General features: G+C 46.6%; 2 protein-coding genes and 1 long non-coding RNA gene across 3 annotated transcripts; 2 read left to right on the top strand and 1 right to left on the bottom strand.

Annotated features, from left to right (window-relative positions):
* Positions 1-1,332: 1,332 nt before the first annotated feature.
* On the top strand, positions 1,333-7,405 carry LOC135920242 (serine-rich adhesin for platelets-like). The gene is made up of 2 exons (XM_065454416.2): positions 1,333-1,578; positions 3,633-7,405. Exons 1-2 carry the CDS (start codon positions 1,383-1,385, stop codon positions 6,773-6,775), a joined length of 3,339 nt encoding a protein of 1,112 aa, XP_065310488.2. The 5' UTR covers positions 1,333-1,382; the 3' UTR covers positions 6,776-7,405.
* Positions 3,840-19,282, bottom strand: LOC135920225 (uncharacterized). Its single transcript, XR_011514581.1, has 3 exons — positions 19,178-19,282; positions 9,795-9,902; positions 3,840-3,965 (listed from the first exon to the last, which is right to left on the bottom strand). It is a non-coding gene; the product is annotated as an uncharacterized lncRNA (long non-coding RNA).
* LOC135920228 (platelet binding protein GspB-like) lies at positions 19,165-23,907 on the top strand. Its single transcript, XM_070538748.1, has 2 exons — positions 19,165-19,385; positions 22,465-23,907. Exons 1-2 carry the CDS (start codon positions 19,193-19,195, stop codon positions 23,748-23,750), a joined length of 1,479 nt encoding a protein of 492 aa, XP_070394849.1. The 5' UTR covers positions 19,165-19,192; the 3' UTR covers positions 23,751-23,907.
* The last annotated feature ends 184 nt before the right edge of the window (positions 23,908-24,091 follow it).

The raw sequence follows: 24,091 nt of genomic DNA, 5'->3' as shown, positions 1-24,091 counted from the left end.
GACGCGAGAGATGTGCAGTGTGTTAAGTGCAGAAAAACGAAAAAGAACGCCGAAGCCAAGTGGACGACCCCCTCACGCTCCACCCAATCGGTACTGTAGCGTAGACAGGGCAGTGTCCCCACTGCTCGCATGAGTGTTGTGGGCAAACACGCTAGCGTTCACACTTAGCACCTGCGTGTGCGTACCACGGTGCATGTTGCGGTCTGAGCGGAGCGGACGCTGCTATTCAAGCTGCAGTTGTTGGTGTAGATCAAGGCTGATGGTTTTCCTGCTCTTATTTCGCGGCGTTCCTTCACTTTTCCACTTTGGTATCGGTTGACAGGCATTTATGGTGATCGCTGCACAATTGAAGCAAGTCAATTAAAGACTGCCCTTTGTTTTCCTTCGTAAAGCGCCTCCTTCACCAATGATGCTGCTGATGATGCTGTCGTGGCTCGCACCCACTAAGGGGCATAGGTCATGAATCGGGTGGCAGGAAGTAGTTAAAAGAAATCCTCATTTGAAAACGAAAACGCAAAATAAGAGAAATACAAAACAGGATATGTTGCAATAAGTAGACTAGTATGCGAGCGAGCAGTCCAACTGAAAGGTGAATGAAAGAGAGGGTACAATTAAGGAGAAATAATGTTAGTAAAGAATTTAGAGAAACCAATTTTGGTGGAAATAATGTTGATTTTTGTTTAGAATAAGGATAGAATAATTAACATGCAGGTAATCGTTTTATTTCACTTAAATAATCAAATACTGCGGAACAAACGTCTCTGTGACTATAGCTTAGTGTCGAGGCCCCAAATAATAATAATACTGGTATACTTATCCCTAATCAAATCTCGCAGTGTGAAGCTTCGAGTGATGTCTTTCTATGGAGAGAATATTGTCTGCATGATAAAAAGTACTAGTCTCTTGATTCAATTTCCTTACATTTGTAACATAGAGGAAGCACCACTCACACGTCATGGCTTGTCTGTTCTTTTTCTTCTCCTTGCATCCGTGTGTGCTGCACCTAACATAATAATGTTACCTTTTATGTGGCTGATTTCGGCATTCGAAGAAGATATCTTTCTGCCTGCAAAAAAGGAAAAAGAAGGAAAGAAGCTATGAAAATGTAACATTTACGGCGAACATTCTTGCAGCTGACGAGAGCTGTAATATCTTGTATTATCTGTTAGGTGTTCGCGGATTCCATTACATGCAGTTAGGTATGAATATCTATCTCGAGCAACAAGTTTAAGTCAATTAATTATTGAACTGCACCTCTACGTCGTCTTCCACGCGAGCAGCCATCACTATCATGCGCTGCGCTCGCGTTTGATATGCTAGGGTACCCCCTCCGCGCGCCATGGTTTGATGCAACAACATTCGTCGCAACGCTCGCCTCGGTGATGGAAAGCTCATCGTTGATCTTCCGTGGTGGAAGTCGTTCGCACCGGAGCACCTTCGTAACAACTTTATTCGTCGTCGCCCTGGTGGTGGGCGCCGTGGCCGTTACCGGATTCGTCCTCTTCGCGGTCTTCGGAGGCTGGAACACCGGCGTCAATCCCGGGCGGCGCAGTACAGCCCCTCCGCTACTTGGCAGAGGCAAGTTTTACGACGGCACGGGCAGCCAGTCCCCCGTCGCGAGGCCTACAGCATCGTCGTTGTTCTGGGACGCGAATTCGGGGAAGAGTCGTTAGCTTGCCGCAGGAATTGAATTCTGAAATTTTACGTACTAAACCACGATTTGATTATGAGGCACTGCGTACAGTGTTGGACTCCGAATTAACTTCGACCGCCTGGGAATCTTTAACGTGACCCCAACGCGTGGGACACGGGCGTTTTTTGCCTTTCGCCCCCATAGAAATGCGGCCGCCGTGGGCGGGCTTAGATGCCGCGACCCCTAGCTTAGCAGCGCTACACCAAAGCCACTTGCTGTTGGAGCTCTTACTTCGCCAGGACATTACGTGGAACATATGACATAGTATTAACTGGGCTACCATTGGGAACAGGCTAGCATGAACGATAGTAGTCATTTACTACAGCGCGTTAGCCTCGAAAAAAATAAAACGGCTTTATCGAAGCATTGGTAGTAGTGCGTACGTGGTCTGCAAACATTAAATATAGAAGGAACCATGCAACATCTATTTGTGCTGTACAGATAAAGGAGAGGAAATTTTTTCTTACAGAGGGCGCGTAACAACCTCCAACGTATAAACAATATTTGCTACGGGGCCTGGTGAGGGGTCATTTAGGCACAATGAGTATGCCCTTTTTGTAGGGCGTAATTTTGTAAAACCTATTATTTAGTTTTGCAGTATAGATTTAGTTTAGCCAAGCTCAGAACTAAAAACTATTTCACACAGCATAGTTATAGTAACTGTCGTAATGATGATATATTGCGAAAATTATGGTCCACTTTTGAAGGCCAAATGAAGCGAGGTTCGCAGCGTGCCAGTACGAGTCCTTCTCACAAAGGCAGTGCTTCGCTGTGTTAGATGTTAGTCCACTGTGTTAGGTGTTAGTCGACAAAGTATCAGCATCGGCGTCCTGTAAAAGCTTTGTGCAGTAAATATCTTAAATAGGGCAAATGTGTTTATTGTATGTGTCATATTCTCGCTAGAGTGGCAATAATATGAAAGGCCGTTCCAGTGTATGAGCAACACATTAAGAAGGTGAGAGCAGGAGCCAATGTTTCGACAAGTAGACTTGCCGTTTTCAAGGCGACATATGCTTACCTGGGCACAGTATATATAGGTACGGTTCTTCAGAAAGGGAGAGACGGTAAGGCGGGTTGGCGAGGTAACTCCCGAGGGGATGTTAGCGGCGAAGGTGTAGAATCGAAAAGAAGAACCTTTAGGAGAACCCTACTTCTATTTACTCTACTGAGGCGAGCATATGTCACCCGGAAAAAGACAAGTGTACTTGCCGAAACGTTGGCTTCTGCTCTCAACTTGTTCTCGCATTGCTCATCATCTTTAATTTCAATCTCCCGCATTCCCCGTGTTTTCCCTCGTTCCAGTGTACGTATCTTTTTTTTTTGAATATGCCGGAAGTACCGGAATGTGACGTCGCGCGACGTCGGCGTGTTCAGTTTACAATTCACGATAACCACATTTCGTTTAACAAGGCCGAAGTGTATACCATAGTGTATGAAATGGGAAAATTTTCATCCACCCGAATTCGTTGCACGAAGTTAGAAAGGAACCCCATATGGGTTTCCCAGAAAGAAAGGCTCGCAGTTGAAGAAAAGTACAGTATGCTCATGTTAGGCGACTTTGTAGCTACCAATTTCCAGCTTCGTGCTACAAATTCGGGTGGATGACAGTTTTTCGCCTTCATGAACTTTTTTTCACCTTGCTATCTTCCGCAGAACTTATTTGCCATTTCTGTGCCTCTGTAGTGTTTGGGAGAAATACTATGAAACATAATTTGATAGGTTATGCAGCGTGGCCTATAGCGAAGAGCAAGGTTGAAGGGCCAATGCCAGTGAAGGCCGCACACAGAAAATACGCTGAAAATGTGTTCCTTGTGGTTGCCACTTATGTGCGTACCTAAATAAATAATATGGGGTCCCACTTCCTGGCACATCACAGAGCGTACTTTCAAAATATTTCAAGGAAAACTGTGTAAACCTTTGTCCCGTTCTTGCGTTTCAGGAGGGAATGTGGCTGCCGCCTCCTCAAGAAGCAAAGGCCCATACACTCCGCGATGGTATTCCGTACTTATATCCAACGCAAACAGCACGTCAGCGGAGGGAAATGCCCTGGTCACCTTTATCGACACACCGGTTAACGACTCCTCGTCGCCACTTGATGGGGCAGAAGGCGACGTCTTACAGCCCGTGCCGCCGGCTGTTGATGAACCCAGGTCGACATTGAGTGAACCGACGTACCCGTCCCGAGGAAGCCGCCCGGACAGCGCCGAGACAGGTGTAACGCCGCTTGCAGAACCCAGACACGACGAGGAAGAAGTGTCTGAGGTTCCCCCAGCTGGGAAGAGTAAAGAGGAGGCCGACATAAGTGAAACGGCAATGGGAGATGCTCCGCCTTCCACAGAAAGCCAGGATGCGGAGAAATTGAAGCAGGACGATCTTATCTCAGAACTTAACGATGTATTCGTGTCCCGAGAGCCCGGCGGCAGCGTTCAAGATGACGATGATTCTCGCACGCGCTCGCGGGCGTCTTTAAACGAGACCGCCGAGGAAGATGGCTCGGACGAGTCGGGGGAGGACGAGTTCGCCGGTGAGACTGACGCCGTGGGGACCGACTTGCGCGACGCGACGAGTGACTCGTCGTTGCGCACAGAGGGCGCCACTGAAGCAGAATCGCTTGCCCCGACGCGCGTCGTCTCGGAGCAAGGCACCAATTACGAGCCCGCCGATACAGAGGACGAAGATCAAGGTCGCGACGAAGCTGTAACCCGAGATACGGCCGCGATCACTCGTGGACAGGGCGACGACCGTCAAGAAGAAGACTTGGAGTACGATACCGACGCTACAGCACCGGGAACGTACCCCCCCACTACACCCGACGACGTGTATTCACCAAAGGAAGATCAGAGCAAACCAGAGACGCCGATCACCGACGGTGTGTCGAAGCGCGGCCCCGAATACGTGTCACCCGATTTCCATGGGGGCGGTCAAAGTCGCGATGAGCCTGCTGATGGCGACGGTGGGGACGTTGTAGTGGCTGAAAGAGACGAGGGGGTGGAAGAAGAGCCGGATCTTTTTATCACAGATGGAACAATTACAGCGCTTCCGCGGGTGGAAGGTGCCGGTGAACTACAACCAACGCACCAAAGCGAATACATAACGGAACCAGGCATCGCTCATTTGCCTGCGGAGATCGAAAGCGGAGCTCCTGATCGCCGTGAGCCAATCTTTCGCGACGAGGGGAATACAGGATCAGTACAAGTTCCCACATACAAACCAGACGACGTCACACATAGTGTGTCACAGGATGTCGCCACCTATGGGGGTAACCAAATTACCGGATCCTACGTCACACCAATGGATGTGTCTATATACGCAAAAGGCGGCGGTGAAGCGCAGCCGTACAGGAACGACGCAGATTTGAAAGAGGAAAGCAGTTCCACGACAACTGCGCTGGAGATTACGTACGGTACCGTTGGAGACGCCGATATTTCTTCTATAATCGACGAAGAAGACACGGAACTACCAAATATGTCAACCCAGAATAAGATGTTTAGTGTCACACCAGCAATCTTCACCAGCAAAGATAGTCTTCAGGAGGCCGAATTCCTGAACAAGGGAAGTGAATCACTTTCGCATACTCCGGGAACCAGCGAAGCAGGGCTGCACCACTCTTACGAGGCATCAGAAGGAAACTGGGACGATGGACTACTTGATCCTGGGAGTACCGTTCGAGTTGGCGACGAAGATGGCATCAGGGACGGTACAGACGGGAAAATAGCACCAATCACGAGAGATAAAAGCAGCGATGGATCGGAGGCACAAGTATCCGGCACCAGGACAACTGTCCAAGAGGACGATTTCGATAAGATTGCCAGGGAGGCGTATTCTTTCATCGAAGACACAAGTGAAGCAGAATTGCCCAGGAGTAATCCCACGACAGAGCGAAATTCCGACGAAGCACCGGCAAGGACCCTCGGGATTGATCTCGATGACGGGACGACTTATATACGCAGCGAGTGGGACTGGTCTGAAATAGGCTCTGTCGTTCCTGAGAAACGCAGGGAGCTTCAGATGTCCGTGCCAGCAAATCGAGCACGCACGCGCAGCTCCTACGCTGCGAACCGCACCGTGGCTCGGCCGCCTAATCTCTCACCCACGGCCCCCGTACCAGTGATATCCAAGGTACGCCCACGCGCAAGTCGTCCAAAGACGAGGAACGCGACGGCGCCTGCAAAAACGTCAACACCAACACGATCTAACGGCCACCGGACGCAACGGCACAGTTTAGGCAAATACAATGGTTTGGTGGTCACGCCATGGCACCCAGTGAATTCCCAGGTGGCCCACAGAAATGCGTCTTTGGAAGGGCCCGTTGGTTCGATGGGAAGCAACGCGTCAACGGCGACCATAGGTCAGGCTAGTAGTGGATACGAAACGACCGGGCATGTGACCATTAGCTGGGCTAGTCCTGATGATGGACGCCGTCCAAGGAGCTACAGAAGTGAAGCTACTTTTATGACGAAACAGAGTGCGCGTGTCACGCTTGAAGGTTCGTCAAGCTCGCCACAGGAACTAACGCCACATGCAAAAAGCAGCCCTGTCATTATTACCTCACGAACAAATGGCACTGCTACGTTGCAAAGACACAGTCGCACTACGGCGATCGCCCATAGCGAGGCGAATGAAATGCTGCGCAAGAAAGAGCGCTCAACAGCGCTTAATATGCCACGACGAGATTATGATAACCGCGTCTCTCCATTGGTCAAGCAACAGCCGGTCATCGTAATAACCATTGATCCCCAGAAGGCTAACAGCTCTGAACATCGTGATGTCAGCGTTCCTACTTCAAGCACGATGGTTCGGCGCAATGTTACAAAACGCGAAGCCATTAGGAGAGAACGCTTCGCCACTACACCGCTTACGCGAAAGTTGGAAAACTATTTTCCTACGACATCGTTTTTGATACGTTCGCGAAGTTACGTCGCGGATACTAGTGCGCGACGTCATTTTAGCGTTGATACGCCGTCGCTAAGTTTACAGGACACCACGGCTTCCACCGCTCATAATTTCACGGTGATGACTAAAAGGAACAACAACGCGCACGATAATTTTGTAGAGAAACGTAGTAAAGGCCACAGCTCATGACGTCCCATTTAGGTGCCTATCATCGCCGATAGCTTTACGCGTTTGAGTTAAAAATGGACTGAATTGTGTGGTGAAAAACACGAGAAAAGAAGAGCGGAGGGAGAATGGAGCATGATTTTTCCTACTGGTACAATCGCTACCAGAACTGCTTTTGAGGCCAACTTTTATAGGTGATATACTCAGATATTTATTGGAATAAACGCACTGTTTCAGGCCTTAATTATCTGACTATTAACTGCATACTGACTCAGGCAAAAGCTGATTACATTATTTATCACTTCGTCATTACGCGCGTAATTTCTTAGTTTGCCTGTGTTTATCGCACGGCTTTGGCGCTCCCTTTCAAAATTTTCTGGTAGGCGTTTCTTCCGCGAGAGTAGACTGGACGCGATGGAATAATGTTTTGATTGGTAAGCATTCATTGGCGGGTACCCCGCCAATCTCGGTCTGTCACGCGAAAGAGGTAATGTCTTGTAAATGCACAAAAATGCCTAATTTGCGAAGACATTTATTCGCCATAATAGAGTATATGTAGATTATTGGTAGCTTTAAAGCGATAAGGAACAATTTATACAAAAAATATAAAATTGATCAGAGAAAATACCCTTACGAGTACACAGGGCTCCATAGAATATGCATGGGGAAGACTATAGTGGAGCTAGACCAACTTTAAATGTGGTGTGGCCCAACTTCTGCGGGTGGGGCACACGTGGTGTGTCATAAATTCTGCTATATATGGGGTCACTTGCTTCAAAATAAAACGATGTTGCAAGTCTGCGTTCGTATGTCTCAGCCTCTTCTTCGTCCTCGTCTTGTGCGCAAAAAGCTGCATTCATGTCCTACCAACGTACCCAAACAGTCACCTTAGAGGCTCAACTGAAATTTGGGCGTGGGTCAACTCGAAATTTGGTGGTGGGCCAACTTCAAATTAGTGGCTGGGCCAGCTGAGGTTTGGGGGTATATTTACGCATACTTACGCAACTCCAGTGGAGTTTCTGAACACTTTCTGTGGAGATAGCTAATAAATAAACTTGTTGGTATATCGCACAACCTAGAGCTCGTCTCACTTGCCTAATGATTTATTTGCTTGCCATAAATGGAGATATAAAATTTCACGCGGGTCTTATTAATGGTTACTGCGCCGTCCACAAAAAGGGGCCTGTCCCGAAAGTTAAGGCTTTCTTTCTAATAATTCGTTATGTGAGGGAAAATTCGAAATATTGGGGCACTAGAGCTGCAAAAAGGGTCGTCGCAAGCCTCACAATCTCCGGATTGTGCCATTCGCAGCAAGACAGCCAGAAATATAGTATAATGAAGTCATTACGACGTTGCAAGACTTGAATGGCCTTTCCCGCAACGCTCTAGAATTTTGGCAGGGCCTGCACCGCAAGGTCTATCACAAGGCCTACCATGTCTCGATCTGCCATAAGTCGTTTCATGGCTTCGGCACCTTGCATAATAGAAACGTTGGAGCACAGTAGAAGGTAATTTATAGCAAGGCTCGCTCGGGTTAGAGGACATCTGAAGGAAACATGTCTTGCACTCACTCTATATCCGTCCCATCCCACAGGGGCGTCCTCGTCAGCAGGCGTTTTGTGTGTTGTGACATCACGGACCCGAGCACATGGAGGTTGGACCCTCCCGCACGTAGCCGTGCGCGACTTAGCCGTGTCCGAGGAAAATGGGTTCCTTGGGGTTGAGTCGATGCGGGGTGGGCCAACTGAGGTTTTTGGTATGGTTATGCATACTTAGACAGCTCGAATGGAGTATCTATACTTTTTTTGTTGCGTTCTATGTAGACGACTAATAAATATCTCTTAAATAGGAAGAGTCGCGCAGCTTTGCGGATATCTGAAGGAAACGTGCTTCGCACTCATTATATGTCCATTCAATTCCGCAGGGGCGTCTGCGTCAGCAGGCGTTTGGTGTGTGGCGACACCACGGACCCGAGCACAAGGGGGTTGCACCCTCCCGCACGTAGCCGTGCGCAGCTTAGCCGTGTCCGGGGAAAAGGGGTTCGTTGGGGTTGAGTCGATGCTGGGCGCTTGGATCTTTGTGGCCCCTCGGTGGAGCTAACATAGTTATATGGCATCCGCTTCTCGTAGACGGCACCCCAAGAACGACCCGACTGAGGGAAACCGGCTGGTAGCATTTTTCCATCGCACTCTCTGATGTTTTGCTGTCCTATTTTTGCCTTTTTGTCGTCTTTTCACTCCAGTGACTTCTTTCTTTTCGTAGATGGCTTGGGTTAACATTCTGTAGTGTAGCGAGTCTTGGGTATAGTATATTGGGTTTAGTAAGAATCTACGACTGAGGCATGCCTGTTTACATGTCAAGCCCTGCTGCGTCTACTAGTTGAACTCCGTGGTGGGTGGCTGCTACTGCTACCGAAACAATGTAAATGAGTATGGGTACCCCATCATTTCCATCATTTCCTTATCGTAACCTTCAGAAGAAGGGACACCTCTATGAATTCTTGAACTTTTTCACCCGCCCGAGAGACAGGTTTCCCCACTTTCTTGTTGTACAAAGCGAGAAAACTGAAATGTCAGCTAGAAACATTTTTCCTTTTGTTGTTGCGAAGTCTTTGATTGACACCCTTGGCACAGGATATGAGATGACAAATGGTCAGTGAACTCCTCGAGGTTAGCTACAACCAGAAGGTAACCAGTCTTGTGGAATTCATAAATATCTGATTGCTGTAGCACCCAATCAATTCAATAATAGCACGCACCGAGTAATATCTGAAGCTGATCTCATTGAGCTGAGCGAAACCGAGCTCCTTGGTGGCTGGAAGGAATAAAGTGGGACCAATGTGCAGCTCATCAACATCCGTTTTGGCAGCAAAGGAAATTCCCACTAAACATGTCATACTGGCGCTTGCATCTAGCGTTCTTCCACGGAATAGCAAAACAGGATATACTACGGTAACCGCCAGACTCTACACTCAAAATCCTCGACGATGTTTCCTATGTCAAAAGTATGGCCACGGTTCGAGGAGCTGCTGTGACCAACTCACCTGTGTGAAATGTGGCGCCCAAAGACACCGCTCGGACAACTGTGCTGACACAGGCCACTGTGTGAACTTCGACAGTGACCACGCACCGTGTTCGCTATTCTGTGCAAACTGGACAAAAGAAAAAAGAGAACATCACGTTTAATGGAACCTTTAAAAGGTGCTCGGTATATCACGGCACCACTTATGATGATGCCGCGCGTCAAGGGGCACCGTCATTTGTCTGACCCATGCCAAGTGAGCCGTCGACAGCGGTCCACGACCCCGTAATGGAATTAGCTAAATCTGCTCAGCCCACTCAGCGATAGAGCTCAGCAACCGGGCCACAAGGCCTCTTCTTTCCAAGCCATGTCTCAAACGCTAACGAGCATCCAGTCCCTCCTAGAAGGCAATGGACACAACTTCGGCGCCTTTGCTGCCGAAGGAGTGCCGCGGTTCATTTGACCGTAAGAAAGAAGAACAAGAGGTCAAAGGTCTAGACAAGGATCCTTGAAGATAGATTGAATTCCTACTTGACACGCAATACACTTTTCTATAAAAATTCTTATGGTGACGCAAATGAGGTGTTGAAATGTTATGGGCTCATTCACAACCGCAATGACGTAAACGAACTGCTATATGAATATCAGCCTAAAGTGTGTGTTTCCAGGAAACTCGTCTATGTTCCCATCGAACAAATTTCCTTCGGCGATATGCCATCTTCGGAAAAGGCCATGATGACGGTATTGCCTCGTCCGGTAGTGTCCGTTGCTCGTCAACATGCAGCACTCCAGGCGTCCTTTGAAGCTGTTTCTGTACGAGCTATTCTGTTCGACAAGCTGGTAAGCGTAAGTTATGTTTATGCACCACTAAACTACCAACTCACCAAAACAGAATTCTACAGCCTCACAGACCAGCTCCCAGAACCTTTCATTAGTACGTGTGGCTTTAATGCCCGCAGGGCTCTCGGGGCAAACGCCATTTGCGAAGGGAGAAGCCGACTTATAGAAAACTTCCTTGTAACCTTCAATACATGCCTGTTTAATAAATAGAAATACACCTATTACAATACCTTGCACAACTCATACTATCGTATAGACCTACTGATTGGCTCTGCAGCTCTTCTTTACTTAGAGTGCGAAAATGAAGTTCTTACGGAAGAGACGACTTTCTTGTAAAGTAAACGTAATGCAGCAACACGAATGTCCTCCACATTCACCTCGGTGGAAACTAGCATTAGCTGATCGGGATCATTTTAAAGAATCAACTTACTGATCGCAAGATTTTATCACCGATTTAAGTATAGACGACGCAGTAGCGTATTTTACCTCTTTCATCATTGACGCAGTAAACAAATGCATTCCACTATCAAGTGGTAGCTCATGCATAAAAAGGCGGGTCTCTTGGTGGAATGACGACTGCGAGAAGGCGCGGAAGAAACAAAATGTAGCATGATGTTCGTACTTCATCCATCCCCAACTGATGAAAATTTGATCGGATTCAAACAGCAAATCACACGGATGGAAAACGCGACGGCAAGCCAAGAGGGCAAGGTGGAAGTGGTTCCTCTCTGGCATCAATTCGTACACACAGGAGGCAAAAGTACGAAACTGGGTAAGGAGGCTTAAGGGGCGGCTAATTAAACCCCTACCCCCCTGGTGGATGACGGAAGAAAAAAGCTTGAAGACCAGTATGACACTTTTGTGTATAGCTCAATCTCATATTATTAGTCGTTTATAAAATACAAAGAAAAAGAAGTGCGTAAGCCAGTCAACCGTAAATGCAGCCCAAATGAACCTTATGAGCTTTGATTTAGCGTTGCCGAGCTTAGAGCTTTATTGACCGCACGACCGAGCTCTGCAGGTGGACCTGATATAGAACCATGTACGACACGATAGAGCAGCTCCACTTCGCCACATAATTCACGTTACTGGCACTTTTCAATACTATCTGGACTGCAGGATATATTCCATCCAAATGGAAATAACCTATTGTTATCCCACTTTTGAAGGAGAGTAAAGATTATTTATCGCTGACAAGTTACCGTCCAATAGCGCTTACAAACTACCTTTGCAGGCTTTTCGAGAAAATGATAAACAGCCGTCTTATTCCTAGAGGCTATCAAAATTCTTGATCCTTATCAGTGTGGTTTCAGAGAATGCCGGCCTACAACCGACCATTCGTGCGCATCGAAGCAAACATTCGTGATTCATTCGTACGTAAACAATTCTTCTTTCAGTATCTCTCGCTAATCAAAAGGCGTACGACACAACGTCCCGTTACGGAATCTTTCGGGAGCTCTCGGCTATGGGCGTTTGCGGGAAACATGCTGAACGTAGTAGAGAGCTACCTTGACGATCATACCTTTAGCGTCGAAATAGGCGAAGTGTTGTCCAGTCCAATTACGCAAGAAACTGCTGTGCCTCAGGGAGGCGTGCTGAGCTGCATGCTTTTCGTCATGAAGATTAACACGCTCCGTGCTTCATTACCACAACCATTTTTTTATTCCGTCTACATATACAATGAACACATAAGCTTCAAATCATGTACCGGGCTTGAACAAATTGTATCAGCCGGCAGATGAAAACGAGTTTAAACTTATTCCCAGAAAGGGTATTTTGCTCTTTTTACTAGAAAACAGTGTCTAATCCACGATGTGAAGGTTGTTGAACAGCGAAGCAGTAAATAACAACTAGAACGAGTACCCATCGCTAAGTAGCTTGAAATTATTCAGGCGGCGACATTCACATGTGCTTTACCCTATGATTAAGCTAAGACGTTTCGACGGCCTGCGACTTGGCTTGCGCCGCTACTTCGTGCACCTACATAGAGTGGAACATGTGAGAAGAGAAATTCACCGCGCCTCGCATGCACGCTGCTCTTCAGGAGTACTCACTATACGTGGCCTTCCCATAGCACAGTCACGAAAATGTAGTTGCGTCATCCTGTGCTTCGTATGCTACAGTCAAGCTGCCGTCACCGCGGCTGCTTGTACAGCAGTAACATTTAACGGGAAGCGTATGCGGGGAGCGCTACGTGCTTCGTATTCCATGTAAGCGCAGTGGCGCCTTATCACCAATTGCGTGGTTTGGATACTTGTTTTGAGCATGTTTTTTACTAAAACGTATGCTGTTCTGTTTGTTCTATGCGTGATTCGAAAGAATACATGCACTGTTCGCTTCACTTTGCCGAGTGCTTGTAGCCTCGGGGGTATGAGCCATTGCATTTAGGGGTATAAGTCATAGGTGATGATAATTTTCTGTCGATATTACGCCACGAAGAAATTGCGGTATCCTAGCCACAGACAGCTTCGGTGTAAAATTGAATTCTGGTTGCAGATCCCAGTATCAAACTGTGCGGGAAACAGACACCTGTGAACAACGAGCACAAGTCTTGAGGCATCGTGCTTGATGCAAAACTGACTCATTCCACACATCAAATATCTCACGGCGAAATGCCTAAAAATTAACTTACTTAAAATTTTGTCTCACAATACATAGGATAGTGACAGGAAGTGCTTATTCAGCCTGTACAACAGCCTTGTTCGATCACGTTAGGATTTTGGAGCCGTGGTATAATCACTCTGCCGCACCGCGTGCCTTAAACGTACTGAATCCCGTCAACCATCTAGATTTCCGCCTGGCCACAGGTGCCTTCTGAACAAGCTCTATTAAAAATCTATACATTGAATTGAATGGTCGGTTCCTTCACAGGCGAAAGAACATAGAGAAGTTTCACATATTTCCTCAAAGGGTCTAATACACAACATCCTTGTTGCACATCCATTACCGATATGACGTTTCCTGCACTATTCTATAATCGACCTTTAGTAAAGGAGCTTGTTTCAATGCGGTTCAGAAACTTGGGGAATTCTCGAACATTGCCTAATGGCTCAAGCGAAGCTAATGGCTCAACCCCCATGGCAGGGGCAATTTGTCGAATGTGACACATCCTTTGTAGAAGCCACGAATCATGCTCCTGATATGCACATTCGCATGCACTTTCAGGAACTTCTAGGGAAGTACTCTTGTCCTGAACTTTATACAAATGCATCAAAGTCGCATGTTGGAGTTTCTTATGCTACTATCTGTCCAAACAAGCATTTTCATGGCACAAGCCTATGCTGCGTTGGTGGCCGCAAGACACATTAAGCAGCTAAAATTTAATCATCAATTATATACAGATTCATTGAGCGTAATTAAAACTTTAATGTTTCTGCAAAAGATGAAAAAGTATATATTTACTGATCTCTATCAATCTTCTGGATTGAAGTTCAGTGTTTGACGGAAGCCCGTCTGGTCGGGATGAAACATGGTTAAAAGGATAAACAAAAACCCGGGGCACTTCGCCGACCAAATAAAGATTTAAAAGAAAAGAAGACGTTTCGGTTCCCACACGGGAGCCTTGTTCACAGGTAAAATTTTACCTGTGAACAAGGCTCCCGTGTGGGAGCCGAAACGTCTTCTTTTCTTTTAAATCTTTATTTGGTCGCCGAAGTGCCCCGGGTTTTTGTTTACCCTTTTAACCAATCTTCTGGATTATTCGCGTACAATTTAATAGGGGATTGGAATGCCTTGGAAAACTACCCAGTCTCATCTCTATTCTTCCAGTGTTTTCTAAACCGCTCTAAAGATTGCGCAGGCGAGGCTATTAAAGTTTGTTGGTTCATGCTACTTTTTCACACCATACAAATGAGGATTTCGAAAAACGAAATCAACAGAAGTGGGTCTACTAGTACAAAAGTAATATTTGCTCATCGAATTTTAAAATGCATCTTTTGTCCTTGGTGTATTCGTAGTCTTTTTCAAGCTTTCGACCTTTCTGATCACGCTGCGTTCATAAAGATACTCCACTATTACGATATGCGAGACCAGGCTGTTTCGCTTTTTGTATCATACGTACACAACTGCCGACTGGTTGTCCAAATGAACAACGCATCTTACGCAACAGAACCAATAACCTGTGGTGTTCCACAGGGAAGCACACTCGGACCTTCACTTTTTAATATTTGCGTTAACGGCATTGTTTGCATTAACCGAACAGCTAAGTTTGTAGTGTACACTGACGACATATGTACTTTATTTGCTGTAACTGTCATTTACGAGATTCTAGAGAGCTGTACAATAGATGAGCTCCAGAAGTGATCAAACTATAACTCTGTGCGTATAAATAAAACAAAAACAAAGTCAGGTATATTCCGGTCGAGAAATAAACAGCTTCCCGAGCATGCCTATATAATACTAAGCCTGCGCCAGATAGGAATAATTGATCGCTTTAGTTATCTTGATGTGGTTCTTTGCGCTCACATGTCGTGGCAATCTCGTACAGAAGACACTTCATCAAAACTAGCTAAATGTACTGGTGAGTTTTCATTCGCTTAAAGCATGTTCTTCCAAAAAACTTCAAAATATTACTGTATAATGCCCTTCTTGTTTACTCCCACATAAATTACTGATATTTAGTATAGGAAACTGTGTCACACACAAGTGTGCAACTCATTCTTCTTTTATAATAGAAATTTACTCATGTCATATATAATGCACATGATGGAGCACCAACTTCCAATTGCTTTAGAGAAAGTGGAATCATTAACTTCCATGATTTATACAATTATCGCTTAAGTATTAAGTTTAAACTAGAGGCCCAACATATTATATATAGCATGCCTAATTCGCCCAATTACGAAAAAAAAAAACATTATCGTTCAGCTAGATGTCGTGAAGCTTGGGAAATGCCCACTGCTCGTTTAAACACAGGCAAACAAAGTTTGAATTCATGCTTTCATCGCTTCTGAATATGTATGAAATGACTCGATTTGACCTGTTTACCAGCACATACCACGAAATTCAAAAGTATTCAACATAAGCATAGAGGTAATTAGCATGTGTGGTAGCACTGTACTCATACGTATATTGTGACAACCGAACACATGAACTGAAACGGATCATTATCAGCTTGTTTTCTTTGCTATGCTCGTGAAGACATTTGTGTGGGCCTATACAACGTTTCTCTTTACTCCATTACAGTTTTTTGTCTTACACAAGTTTTTTGTAAGAAATGCAATGCGTCCGCTGCTTCTGCTGTGCAAAGAAAAAAGGGGACTATGACTTCGTCAAAATGTCTACGGCAGCATTTAGTGCAGCTCCTCTACCGGTAACTAAATGGATCGAAATAAGTTATTTGACCTGATCTCATCAACACGTCTTAATATGCTGGGTACCCGGCCACAGAGGTGTCAGGGGTAATGTGCTTTCTGACCATGTCATGCATAATAACAATACCTAGAATCCCACCTCCACCATAGATTTGAAGACTTACATATGCAGGAAACTGAGGGGCTATTGGCAACGTAGGTGTGACAGTGAAACCCTTAATAAACTCGACGTTATCAAGACGCAGGTAGCATTTTAGCCCTCGATTACAAAAAGACGACGAACTGCAGTTCCTATTCTTTCGACTCAGAATAGGATATACATATGGTACTCATAATGTTTTGCTGACTGGTGGTAATTCTTCAATCTGTGGTATTTGGGGTGAGAGGATGACAGTCCTGGATGTTTTGATAGAATGTCAGGAAGCCTAACGTACACGTAAAAAGTACTTTGTTTTAACCTACAGACAGCACATTCCTTTTCATCCAGCGATGTCCCTTGGTTCAGAACCATTTTTTTACATTAAATCAGTATTAGACTTTGCACATTGCAGATTACCAGCCCAGCAGATCTCAGCACATTCCCTCACTTGAGGCTGTTGCCGCTAAAGCCCCTTAAACTTCGTGAAGTAGTGACACTCTCCTCCTCCGCCTTCACTCCTCCTCATTTCTCCTCTCTTTCACGCTCCCTCCTCGACCGTGGCGCCGCCTACACTGCTCGAGCGTAGCAACCGCGCCAACATGAGCTCCTCGCCACTTCGTAGACGCTTCTCGAGCAAAAATGGCGGTGATGCACGGCGCGAGGGACCACGTGATGCTATTAGGCCAACAGCGACGCGGCGTCGGCCTCGACCAGAGCGCGCGAGGAGGAGGCGGCATTTTTCAAAGCGTGGCACTACTTTACGAAGCTTAAGGGGCTTTAGTTGCCGCGACAATACCGCTTTGTATAGCACGTGCCTCTAGACCCTTGCGTTTAAACGTTGTGGTTAGGCAATAGTGCTACTAGCACTGACGTCTTTTCGTGAATCACCCTTCATATATTACCTTTTATGTTCATGGCCCCCATCACGTGTCATTCTCACAGTTTTAATTCATATGCAGCGCATTTTATGCAAATTACAGCGAGTATCTTTGTCACAAATACCTCTTGTCGTTGACAGTGCCATCGACTGCAATATAAAATTTCTTAGCACTCTTTGGCCACCATATGTCCGGTCGCACTCGTGCTCATACATGAATATGAACAGACGAGCAGCGCAAATATTTTGACGGAATAAAGAGTCAAGTGGAATATTTATCACTCTGCGGGTTGTGATTATTAGTGACCGTGTGCCCATCGCAGTGCCGAGCACAAGGTCATGGCTTCCATTGCCGGCAGAGGCAGCCGCATTTCAATGGTGGCGGAATGCAAAAGACGCTCGCGCTCTCTAAACAAAACAGCAGACAGTACAAATGAATCCTGACCTGGTATATCTCATAGCACCCCGCGTTTTCATTAGAACGTTAAACCCCACGAGTCAATCGTACAGATAAATTAAATATGACCGCAGAGATGGAATAAATGTTCTCTTTTCAGCGTTCTTCATATCAGTAGTGAAATGAAACGCGGAAGTAACCTTCAAAGGAAAACGGTGGTGTGGTATTACAGCTAAAAATATTCAATTTTTTTAGAGACAGCAAACATTGTTTTGTTGCCATGATTTGTCTGCAACGCCGTTCCGTAAAAGTGTGACATTGACGTCCACATAGACGTCACATAGACATGGATGTTGACGTTGACGTGAATTGTAAGAATATGAAATTGTAAATTGTGTAAATTGTGACTTTGCCACCGGCCTCTCCATGTTGCTGAAGTAGAAGTACTATAGTAATGAACAAACAAACACGTATTTAAAAGGATGTAAATGGTGGGCTAGCTGTTGGTAGAGTTGTATCGCTACAGCAATTATAAATGTTTGAGATTACGAGAACAACAACCATAAGAAAAGCACAACTTGGAAGGCGGCGATATCAGGGGCCCTATAACGTAAAACTATTCCAATATGTTTCTATTCCAATCTCCTGACGTCAAATTTGCGTAACCACCAACGCAAGCACCGGGCGGTCACCCGCAGGGTTGTCTGAACAGACCAATCAAACGCCCTCCTCGTTCATAGGAAGTCACTTTTGTTTGCTTGAGAAACGAATAACATTGCCTACAGTGAGCGGCTTGTCGTATCTAATTGGCTGACAAGAGGCGAGGAGAACGCTCAAGTGGAGAGGGATTCGATGGGGCCGAGCCACTGCACTGAAAGTCGATAACCGTATGAAGAGGGGGGTGCCGGCGTCTACGATTGGTCGGCTTTCCTTTACTCAGCTTGCGGTGGCTGGTCGAAAATCGCGGCGGCATGCTACGGAAGCTCAAGAATGACGCTAAAATGGACCCTCAGCAAAGAAGAGTTGGCAGAATGAGGGGGTAAACGTGCCGAAAGTGCTCGAAAACTTTACACGGCTACGCAAGAAGATTTATTATACGCAAATACACCCATGCTCTCCGGCTGGTGCGAGTAGCCAGCGTCTGAGCGATCGGCGACATCCATCTTCTATTGCATTTGGAACGGGGCAGCCGCGGTTATTCCGAAGAAAATTCAGTTTTGTTCGGCATATTAATGCATCTTTATCGCGCACACGTCACTTTGACGCAGTGAGTTCTTGCAGTTTTGTGACGTAGCGTGACAGGCAGGGGAAGTGGGTGCAGCCCGAAAACTTTTTACCAATAGCCGAGGGCTAATGGCGAAAGGGGTCGAATCAGAAATAACTGTTTTTCCTTTTTCTGTCAAATCATGCATAATCAGTGTATACACTTCATATCAGATGGGGAGGTATCGTGGTTTTCGTGACGTCGCGTGACAGACAGGTGAAGTGGGGGGGGGGTCGAAAAAAGTTTTTTACCAATTGTGGAGGGCTGATAGGAGAATTGGAATAGAAAAGTTTGGAATAGTTTTACGTTATAGCGACCCAGGCTGTTTCTCGGTATGCGCCCAGAGTATTCTAAAGATTATTTAAATACCTGGAGATTCTTCACCTCCTTGCAATATTTCAAATATCTCACTCGTAACTATGCGTAATCATATTTTATTATTTTGTTTCAAATTTCGTTAGGATACTATTCATTAAAAAATGTCAGAACCAACCACATGCTTCTCGGCCATTCTCCATAAAAGCGCCAGAGACCATTGCTTGGGAACACGAAGAAGAAGGAGAAGAAGAAGTCTACCTTGCGGCCAGTGCGATGGACGCCGTCTCGTTGGTTTTCCAGGGCGACCGCCCGACTAAAGGCACCGTGCTAGCGTCGGTGCTAGTGTTCGCGCTCGCTGCCGGCACGGTCGTCATCGCGATCTTCCTGCTCTTCGCCGTCTTCCGCGACATGAGCAACGTCCGCACGCGGAGGCACCTACGCGAAATCGAACCGGTCGTCGCCAAAGGTATGCGTGAACGCAGCACCGCAGTGTGGAACGCGGCGACACCTTAAACTTCTAGGTGGCACCCGCATGCAGCGCGCATAGCCTGAGCAAGGTCTCAGTGGCTGTGCCGTTCCGCTGCTCAGCGAGGATTGTGGGTTCGACTCTCGACAGCGGCATGAGCGCAGGCCATTGTAGGCGGGACGCAGAAATACCTAATAATAATGCTTCCGGTTGTACCGCGATTGTGGTGCACGTTAAAAGGCCAACTGTAACGAAATTCCTATCGTACTAAAATGGTTTCAAATAAGTAGCATATAGTTTCGAGCCAACCTTGGTACAGCTGCACCACGGTATAGTCGCCTAATTTTGTCACGTTGAGCTCACATTAAACGTAAAAGAATATACGACAGTTAGCATACCGCGGTGTTTGTACAGACGCAACTGTTCAACGATGCGAGCACTTGTCTATGCGTCCAATCTACCGAATTCTACATACAACGAGAATAAACGAAAACATGCAATACTGTTAAACAACATTTCCACCGGCACACTTCACTCACTACTTCAGCCGAACACAGTGTTCACCGCAAGTGTTTGCTAAATGGACAGGTGTTACTGCACATGATGTTCCAAATCACCCGCTAACATGGCTCGGGGAGCTTGCCTTACTTTACGGACAAGATGTGTCAGGTGACGTGAAGGATGCACGTAAATGGCGCCGCTAGCACTGGAAAAAGAATATAGAGGTATCCGGGAGCAGTGATTACTCCTCGCAGCGAGTGTTCCTTGATGTTCTTCACAAATACGCGTTTACACGTCATGGCATACTGAATGGTGCAGCGCTATCGTAAGCCTGGTATACACGAACCTTACCGCTGAACAACTGGTTCATATCGAGTCAAAGAAAGCCCGGAGGTACCATTTTTTTTGCGTGCCGTTTAGTCTAGTACCAGGTGATTGGGCATTACTTACCATTTTCGTCCGCGAAAATATCCGAAGTGGGCGTTTTCTGCGGTTACGCCACTAAAGAAGTTTCGATTCCACTGCAATGGATTGGTAGCCCCATTCATCACGGGCAGTCATGGTTTTGGCGAGAACGCGATGAGCGCCGTACTTGTGGCAGGTGGAGCCGCTGTTTCATCGCAGTGGAAGCGATATCTTTTGGTTGGCGTTGCCGCTGACGACACCAGCTTCGAATTCATTGCGGACGGAAATGGGTGGGTAACGCCCGATAACGTGGTATTAAACTTCATACAAAATGGTACATCTGTGCAAAATTGCAGCAGAGATCAGCCAGCAATTTAGCAGGAAAAGTTATGAACACCTCACATTCCTACTTGTTCAACACTCAGCTTGATGTAATGAACCCCATGAAAACATAACATGTAGGTTTGTAAAAGAAGACGTTTTCAACTTTAGAACATTACATTTTGTTACTCCTCCTATTGCATCGCAGATATGTACCACAGTTGATAGAGTATGCCGTCGCCCTCTTTCTGAAGGTGCCGTTTACATTTATCCTAGGCCATGCTGTCAAGACTCCAAGGTTTCAAAATGTTTTGAAACTTTTTATTCTTATGTATGCAAACTTAGAAATGGTTTCTGGTGTAACTTGTTCTTATGCTCACATTTATGTGCCTTTGCCTGCTTCTGCGTGCATCTTCTGTTGAATTCCCGTGGCAGATTGCGAGCGCTCGGCCGGATCACGAACGGAGTGCGTCGCTCCGACTGAGAACGCTCTCGTCAAATCTGCAATTGGAATGCGTGCGCTCCCGCGGGTGCGCTTAGTACAGGGAAATCAAGCGAGAGGGCGCTAGACTAGAGGTGGATCGGGTAGGCCTCATCACCACTACCACCTGGATCATCCCGGCATTCTCTGCGTTTGTTTTCCTTTCGTGTCGGAAGAATCGTCACTAGTCTTGGGAACTTATAATGCCCGAGTCGGAGCTGTCGCTATCCAGGAGCAGGAACAAAAACGCGCGGCGTGACGTAGCGTCCATGGATTCGATGTCGCCCATAGCTGCCCGCGACCAGAAATAGGCGGCCGTGGCAGGAGGCAGAGGCGGGTGAAGGAAATACGTCACGCGGACTTCCGGTCAAATCTGCCGATTTCGGTGGAGCAAATATTTTTCCTCTGCAGAGCAATCTGGAATCGGTGGCTGCTCCCAATCTGCCATTGGAACACAAAACTCACGCTCTCATTCTGCCATTGGAAAAGGATTGCTCCATAGAGAACAGAAAAACTTGATCTAGATCTACCATTGGAATTCAACATTAGCAAAAACATGTCTCTCACTTGTGCAGCTATGTCACTGCTGTGCATGTCGCTGTCGGTGTGTGCCACTTCGAATGTCATTTATTTCCACATTTCTCACCGCAGCATTACATACTCTTGAGAAAAACGTATTCCTGTGATGTATGCCACTTTGACATTTTCTTGCTCTGTACCACATGAGAATCAACTGCTGCCCGGGACCACGTCAGGCATGGATGATGCCATTAGTCCCCGATTCCTTGACAATGGCTGTCCGAAATAAAAAAGAAAAATATAATTGAATTGAATATATTACAAGATATCGCGACGAGAAGATAAAGCACATGGCTTTGTATGTATGCGTAGAGGAATAAGGCTCCCGACAAAGATAAAAGGCCATTTACCGCCACGCTATGCATTCTTGTTCCACTGGGTTTCAAGGATTCCTTCGCGCAAACCATAGCTCCGGTTTCATAAGCGTAAAAAAATTTACAAACCAGAACGTTGCGGAAACATTTCCCATCATCTGCTCCAGTTTTCCAGTTCACATGAAATACCGCTGGTGTTTATGCGACCAACAGTTGTTATGTCTACTAAACAACAAAGCTTACATTTGTTCTGTCTAAGCGACAAAAGCAAATATGGAAATTTTTAGTATTTCCTCAGAGCTTCGCATAACCAGTTCTAAAATTTTTAGTCTATGGACAGTTGTGCGCAACACAGGAGCTGAACCTCTCGTATGTGAAAGGTATATGCACGTTCGATGAAAATGGCCACCTTGTGTGCTTTGATTGAGTGGCACCGTGTGAAAGTTTACCATCACATGCACTGTTTGCTTTCTTTAAGAATTGCCCAAGGCACTCACTGTTCGACGTAGCGAGACTAAGTCTACGCTACCCGACGTCAATACGCGACAACCCATCTCTCGTACTTCTAACCTTCGCAAATACGCATCGAGAAACTATAGTCCCGTAAGTGCTGGTGTGACTTCCACTGCCAGTACGTCACTGAAGAAACTAAATGGAAGACCGGCACATACGTCTTACACTTCTATCTGGAACTCCAAAGATCGTGAACTCTCGAAGACCCGATTGAAGCACTCGGTAGCACGCTATAAATTTGTATCGACGTATAGCAGCCGAGAAGAACGTACTACAGCGAGTGATAAGTTGAACAAGGCTGATGCTATTGCTGCGCCGGGCGCCGAAGAGGCACCATTGCCTCACGAGATACCCTCGCCTATGACTTCCGTGAACAAAATACCACGCTCAGTACGAACGGTCAACCAGGATCCACCACCCTTCCCAAGCTCCAGTATCCAGGCTAGGACAGTATCCTCTAAAGAGGTGCATTCCTATAGCACACGCATTCCTGCTCGAGAAGACCTGCAGACCGCCATGGGAGTGACATTCACGACGATGCGCACAGACAACGTAAGTTCAAGCGCCGAGGTCTCCAACTACAAACAAAGCAAAGGAGCCGCAACGACTGCTTCTTCGAAGGATGAAGCAAATCCTATTGATACTGGTTCGGTGCCACATGAAAACCCTAATTCAAGCGAAACGGCTTCTGGAAAACGCCGGCAGACCCCGGAAGTGACACAAGCGACGACCAGCGAAGCCCACGGCAGTACAGAGCGTGACCCACTAGACAATGAAGAACCCTTTACGGAGGAAAATGATGCGGCGCACATCCACGGTGCGTTTGGTTTCGGGATAAGCCGCGCAACTTCGAGTCCGCCCGACCGACAGCACCACTCGACACACAGCAGTCACGTGCGTCACGTCAAGGTATCCTCATTGCCGACAACGGGAGAAGTCGAAGACAGGATGAACGGATCGCATTTGAGTGGCATCGCCGATACTGACGCCTCGCCAACTTCGCACAATGGCACGTCAGTTCAGCGAAGGGACGACGCCACAACTTCAACGGATGAAGCAGAGTCGCGTACAGCGAGCGAAGGTAAGGAAGACTCTGCAAACCACCCTGACCACGTATTCGTTGGTCCGGGAAACTGGAACGATCTCGCAAAAGACGACGAGGATGCGCACGCTCATGGCCACATACCGATTCCCGATCCGGATGCTGCGAAGGTCATGACTAACAGTTTCACGTTGGATGTATTCAATTAGTGATGTTTGCATGTTTGTTGCATTTTGTACGTCTTGTGAACAATTAGGCTGAACATAGATACGTACTGCTGCCATTTCCGATGCGTGAGGCAGCTTGTTTTGTGTACACAGGTGATAAACATTGCGAAAGCATGTGCAATGATAAAATTAAGCAATACCTCTCTCTCTCTCTCTCTCTTTTAATTGCCTTGGGTCGCTGCACGGCATAACTTCAAGATGAAATATAAACACGAAAGCTAGTTTCGTGCAGATACAACAAAATCTACGTATGTACCTTTCGTAGTCTGTATCTCCCTCTGATTGTTATCGCCTGTGCGCTTCATTTACAAAAGGAACCACTT

The sequence above is a fragment of the Dermacentor albipictus genome, chromosome 5 (assembly GCF_038994185.2).
Source record: "Dermacentor albipictus isolate Rhodes 1998 colony chromosome 5, USDA_Dalb.pri_finalv2, whole genome shotgun sequence".
NCBI classification, from domain to species: Eukaryota; Metazoa; Arthropoda; class Arachnida; order Ixodida; family Ixodidae; genus Dermacentor; species Dermacentor albipictus.
Note: the sequence above shows the minus strand (reverse complement) of the source record. Positions and strands in the feature narration are given on the sequence as shown.